The sequence below is a fragment of the Harpegnathos saltator genome, unplaced genomic scaffold, assembly GCF_003227715.2.
Source record: "Harpegnathos saltator strain DR-91 unplaced genomic scaffold, Hsal_v8.6 scaffold212, whole genome shotgun sequence".
Taxonomy (NCBI): Eukaryota; Metazoa; Arthropoda; class Insecta; order Hymenoptera; family Formicidae; genus Harpegnathos; species Harpegnathos saltator.
Window position 1 is genome coordinate 505,001 of NW_020229998.1, and position 5,000 is coordinate 510,000.

The window sequence follows — 5,000 nt, forward strand, 5'->3', positions numbered from 1 at the left end:
ATGGATCGTTTAATTACAGCCGGACGATCAAACCGCGGAATATCGCCTATTAACCGACCAGTTTTACGGTAATTTCCACAAAGTCACTGCAATTAGACACTCTTCCTTACGACCGCGCGCAGCCTCGGTTATTTCGGAAAAAGCGCAATAGAAGAAACGTGGCACTTTGATAGAACGCGTTTCTCTCACGTGCATAATCGTACGCCTGAAAAGGGTGAGGAAGAACGGGCGAAAAAGGATGAGATTTCGGTATCACCAGAGGCATCGACGTTATCTCGCCATCCTCCCCCTCCTCTCTCTCTCTCTCTCTCTCTCTCTCTCTCTCTTCTTTCTGCCTCTCCGCTACGGTACGCGAAATCGGGCTTCCTGTTTCGTCGGCGGATAGGATCAAATAACACGACGCGGCACGTCGAAATTAAGGACGCCGAAAGGTAGTCGTTATCCTGCGGCTTGTGGGGTGGCAGGCCTCTGAGAAAAAAGGAAGAGAGAAGGGGAAAAAATTGGGCAGGCCGCGAGATCGCGCGATAACGGTCTATATCGATCGTATTAATGTGCGACGGCGGCGGCGGTGGCGGCAGGACGCAGCCTGCCGAGGGACACCAATGTCAAGAGTGTAGGATCGCCGGACGTGCATCTCGACGATCGAGCGAAAGTCTATAATGATCGGTCGGCCTTGCGGTCTCGTCTCGACGTCATTGGTGTAACGCTGCACTCGACCCAACTCGAATTACGCGACAAGAGAAAGAAAGAGAGAGAGAGAGAGAGAGAGAGAGAGAGAGAGAGAAAAGAGAGAAAGAAAGAGACGCACGGCGCGAACGCGAGATCGCCATTTCAAGTGAGAAATTGGTCCTACCTACCAAGTACGGGTCGGGGGGAAACGTAGAGGAGAGCGCGCGCGATGTTTCCGGCGAGCGAAAAAACAATTTCAATCAGAAAGTTTGGCGACGTGTCGCGCGAACTTCCAACCGCGCGCGGGGACTTTGCATCAAATATGTAACGGTCATTTTTAGCAGCGGCTTTGCCGAAGCGTTCATTATTAACGGTCGTTTGCGACTGTTCCTGTCGCGTCGATATTTTCGCAGACTTCTCCGCGACTCTTGTTCTCTCTCTCTCTCTCTCTCTCTCTCTCTCTCTCCCTCTCTCTCCCTCTCTCTCCCTCTCTCTCTCTCTCTCTCTCTCTCTCTCCCTCTGTGTCTGTCTAGCTTTTAGCGACATGTGAATCTCCTTAAAGACGAGAGACCCGAAGATCCGTTCGCGGAGTGTACAGTCGCCGAGTTCGAACAGGTTTGCGTTTCGATCGACGCGACGATCGCCAGGCGAATACCCTCGGTTAGCGGCGGGTAAAGACACTCTCTCGCAGGTATATAACCATAATGCGAATCACGTAGGTAATTTAATAAGCGGTCATCAGGTAGCGGTCTCCACCTCGTGATTAATCGTCAGATTGAGCGAACGAGCGAAGTGCGTCTAAAGACAGTTATACACTGTCTACGTCCGTAACCGCTTATCGTACTGCGTGCGCGCGCGCGCCATAGGTCTCTCTTTCTCTCCCCCTTTTGATCGCGCAATCGCGCAAACGGGACGCCAATTTTTATTCGACCGGTTCAGCTGCCGTTTCTCATAACTTCCCGGCCTAGTGCATTATCATTGCTATTATTACCCTCCGGTTATTAATAATGCCTCATTATTAATGCAGGCATGCAAAATACACGTCATAATGAGATCACCTTTCAGCCTTTGGACATTTCTTTTCTCTATAGACGCGACTCGTGCGGACTCTGTAATGCCCGTTGCGTTGCGTTGCGTTGCGTTGCGTTGCGTTGCTTTGCGTTACGCAGCCACGACATCCGCGTCTCCGTGTACTCGACACGCACACGCACACACGTCAGGCGAGAATGTATTCCACCCGAGAAAGCTTTTTCTCTCTCTCTCTCTCTCTCTCTCTCTCGTCCTCGTGTTGCTCTCTCTCTCTCTCTCTCTCTCTCTCCCAGAATTCTCGCAGCGTGCTCTCATCCGCCGCTGTCGCGTAACGCGAATTTTCGATCCTAGCGCGCGGCCGGACTGGCCGTGGAATATTCATCAATAATTACCTGGGGTGGCAAGTGGTGATGAGGATGCTGATACGCCGGCGGTACGTACGGCGGGTGGCTCGGATGGTTGTGGGGGTGAGGTCGGGGATGGTTTTGATGCTGGGCTTGCGGCGGGAGCGGTTGGGGCGCGGGAGGCGGTGTCCAAGGCCCGTGGTTCGGCCCGTGGCTTTCATTGGTGCCATACATCTTCAGAGAAGAATCTCGAGCACGCAACCTGAAGAGTCCCACCCGCCCTCTGCGCGCGACGACGACACGAAAGGCCCCGACACTGGTGGCATGATCGCGAGCGCTCGCGCGCCCTTCGACCACTCGATATGCGGAATTTATAAAGTCGCGCGCTCCGATTCGAGACCCAAGCGCGAATGTCTGTCAGTTCGCCGCGCCCGTCGGTCTCTGTCACCGATCGTATGACGTCGTATGAGAGGGCTACGAAGAAGGTGCTCGTCGTCGTCGTCGTCGTCGTCGTCGTCGTCGTCGTCGTCGTCGTCGTCGTCGTCGCCGTCGACCCTTGGACATACGCGACCCGCGGATACGCGCACGTGCACACCGCGACACGACACCGGTGTCTTTCTCTCTCTCTATCTCTCTCTCTCGTCGATCGCTCGACGATGATCGCTCTCATTAATCAACTTCACAGAGGCTGGACTTTTTCACAATAATGTATACGTGTATATGTATGTATGTGCGTGTGCGCGCGCGTACGCGCGCACGGGCGCGATAAGGCGTCCTCGCCTCGCCTCGCCTCGCCTCGCCTCGCCTCCGAAGGAAGAGTAACATAAACGACTAGAATGGATCTCGGCCGGTGGTGGGTGCGCGGTCGAGGGGGGCCGTAAGAAGAATAGTTTGACGGCGTTTGGTCCTCCTGACTAGCTGGACACAGACGGTTGAGGGCGCTCTCAATGCTTATTATGCGTAATATTCGATTCCCGCGGACACGGCGCAATGCGTGCGGGCCGGCTCCTCGATCGCCATTGTTGTCCCGATCAATCTCATCCGCCAATCTTTTTCCCAGCCGGGCCTTCCCATTGTGCGCGAGCGAGCGCGCGCCTGCCTTTCGCGCCTTTCAGCGAGCGTTTTCCCGTCACCTCCTCCTCCTCTCCTCCGATCGACGTGCGGGTTCTTCTTGTGTAATCGAAAATGGAGAAATCATCGTGTGAGAGCGCGATAGCGATTGCGCTTACTCCGCGTGCGTTTGCGGGACCCCATAGTTTCACCCTTTGTCTTTCTCTTCTTCTTCTCTCTCTCTCTCTCTCTCTCTCTCTCTCTCTCTCTCTCTCTCTCTCTCTCTCTCTGCGTTTCTCTCTCTATTTTTTTGCTCTACCGCGATGCGTGTGAAAGACACCGTCGATCGTTCGCCGCGATCGCTCTGCCGATCGGCCGATCGATTCTCCCGCGCGCCATTAATGCGATCCGCACTCGCCGACACGACGAGACCAGCCGACGCGGCTTTCCTCACTGACTCTCGTGACGATTTCCCGACGAGGCCGAGGGTCGCTCGCGCGAAGTGCCCGCGGTTCGTCCGTCACGCCTACGCGACGAGCGATCTCACCCCGATCGACCCGACGGCCGGTCGATCGTCGTCATCCTTTGCGCAACGGTGGTACCGGAGGACCGTTGCGTAAGCGCCGTGCCACGGCCTTGCACTCGCGAACAAAGTCCTTGGCGCCGAAAGCGAGGCGGCGGGAGCGGGAGAGAGAGAGAGAGAGAGAGAACGCGCGTGAGCAGGAAGAGGATCCGCCGCTTGCCCGTTAATTTCCTCCGTACTTTCATCCGAGACCTTGGAGCTGGACGTGTCTTTTTTCCTCTTTTCGCGATTCGACGACCACGACGACGACGATGACGACGACGACGACGACGACGACGACGACGACGACGACGGCCACAGTCACCGTCGCTTTGTGCTCCGGGCGATCCGTCGGTCAGAGGCGCACGCACATTGCCGAATGCGTCGGACGATGATAAGCCACAGCGAATTGCGCAGATCGGCACTTGGTGACTTTTCGATTTATGTCTATCTTTCTCTCTCTCTCTTTTCCTTCCCTCTCGTCGCTCGGCGCGATCCAACGCGAGCGATCCACGAGCTTCTCCACTACGGTCCCGTCTCGACGAATTCGTCACCTCCTCGGCCGAAGGAGCGTAGACACGGCGACGCAATATTGTACTACTTTCGGTTACCGCGACCGTTGCGATCGGATAACGTGGGTACGATCGGCGGCGGCGGCGGCGGCGGCGGCGGCGGCGGCGGCGGTGGCGGCGGCGCGGCGGTGACGGCGGAAGCAGCCAGGGTACCAGAAGGTCCGCGTGACGAGTAGTCCCCGGAAGAGGTCTCGCGACGATCGCGAAGAAACTATCACTTTTTCCACGCGCGAAGGGTTTTTTTATATGCACCGGGGGGTAGCCCGCGCGCGGGTAGACCGGATGCACAGAAGCGCGGACCTAGCGCTGTGCGCCAGCGCGCGGCGTCTCTCGCGAACTAAACCGGCCCAAAGGGGGGGACACGGCGATTTCTTGGTCTCTCCGGTCGTGTGTAGCACGGTGCGTGCGCTAAACGGGGGACCGGCGGAAAAAAAGGCGCCGCGTCGACCGCGAGCGAGCGAGCGCGCGCAAGAGAGCGCACGCCTTTCCACCGCGAGCGAGCGAGCGAGCGAGCGAGCGAGCGAGTGAGTGAGCGAGCGCTGATAAGAGAGGCGGCGGCGGCGGCGGCGGCGCGTCGAAAAATCAAGCGTGTGGCTACTCCAAGAGATATCGATTGAAATAACACGATTCCGGGGAAGGCAGAGCCGCCAATCGGCACGAGCGACACGGCGGAAGCGGCCAATCGCGCCCGCACCGCTTTACGCCTTTACGCGCGCGAGCTATCTCTCTTTCACGCAAGCCCCCTTCGTCTCTAGCTGCTCCCCCTGCTCTATT

At 57.2% G+C, this 5,000-nt stretch overlaps 1 protein-coding gene across 20 annotated transcripts in view; it reads right to left on the reverse strand.

Annotated features, from left to right (window-relative positions):
- Positions 1-3,912, reverse strand: part of LOC105185357 (zinc finger protein 628) — a 64,765-nt gene extending 60,853 nt beyond the window's left edge. For 11 of the 20 annotated variants that reach the window (XM_025298245.1, XM_025298262.1, XM_025298255.1 and 8 more), the window contains exon 1: positions 2,091-3,911. In XM_025298245.1, coding sequence (XP_025154030.1) covers positions 2,091-2,276 — 186 coding nt within the window. In that variant the 5' untranslated portion in view covers positions 2,277-3,911. Of the gene's footprint in view, positions 1-2,090 lie in introns of all 20 variants that reach the window. The other 9 variants (XM_025298256.1, XM_025298248.1, XM_025298253.1 and 6 more) reach the window with 4 other exon arrangements.
- Between the last annotated feature and the right edge of the window lie 1,088 nt (positions 3,913-5,000).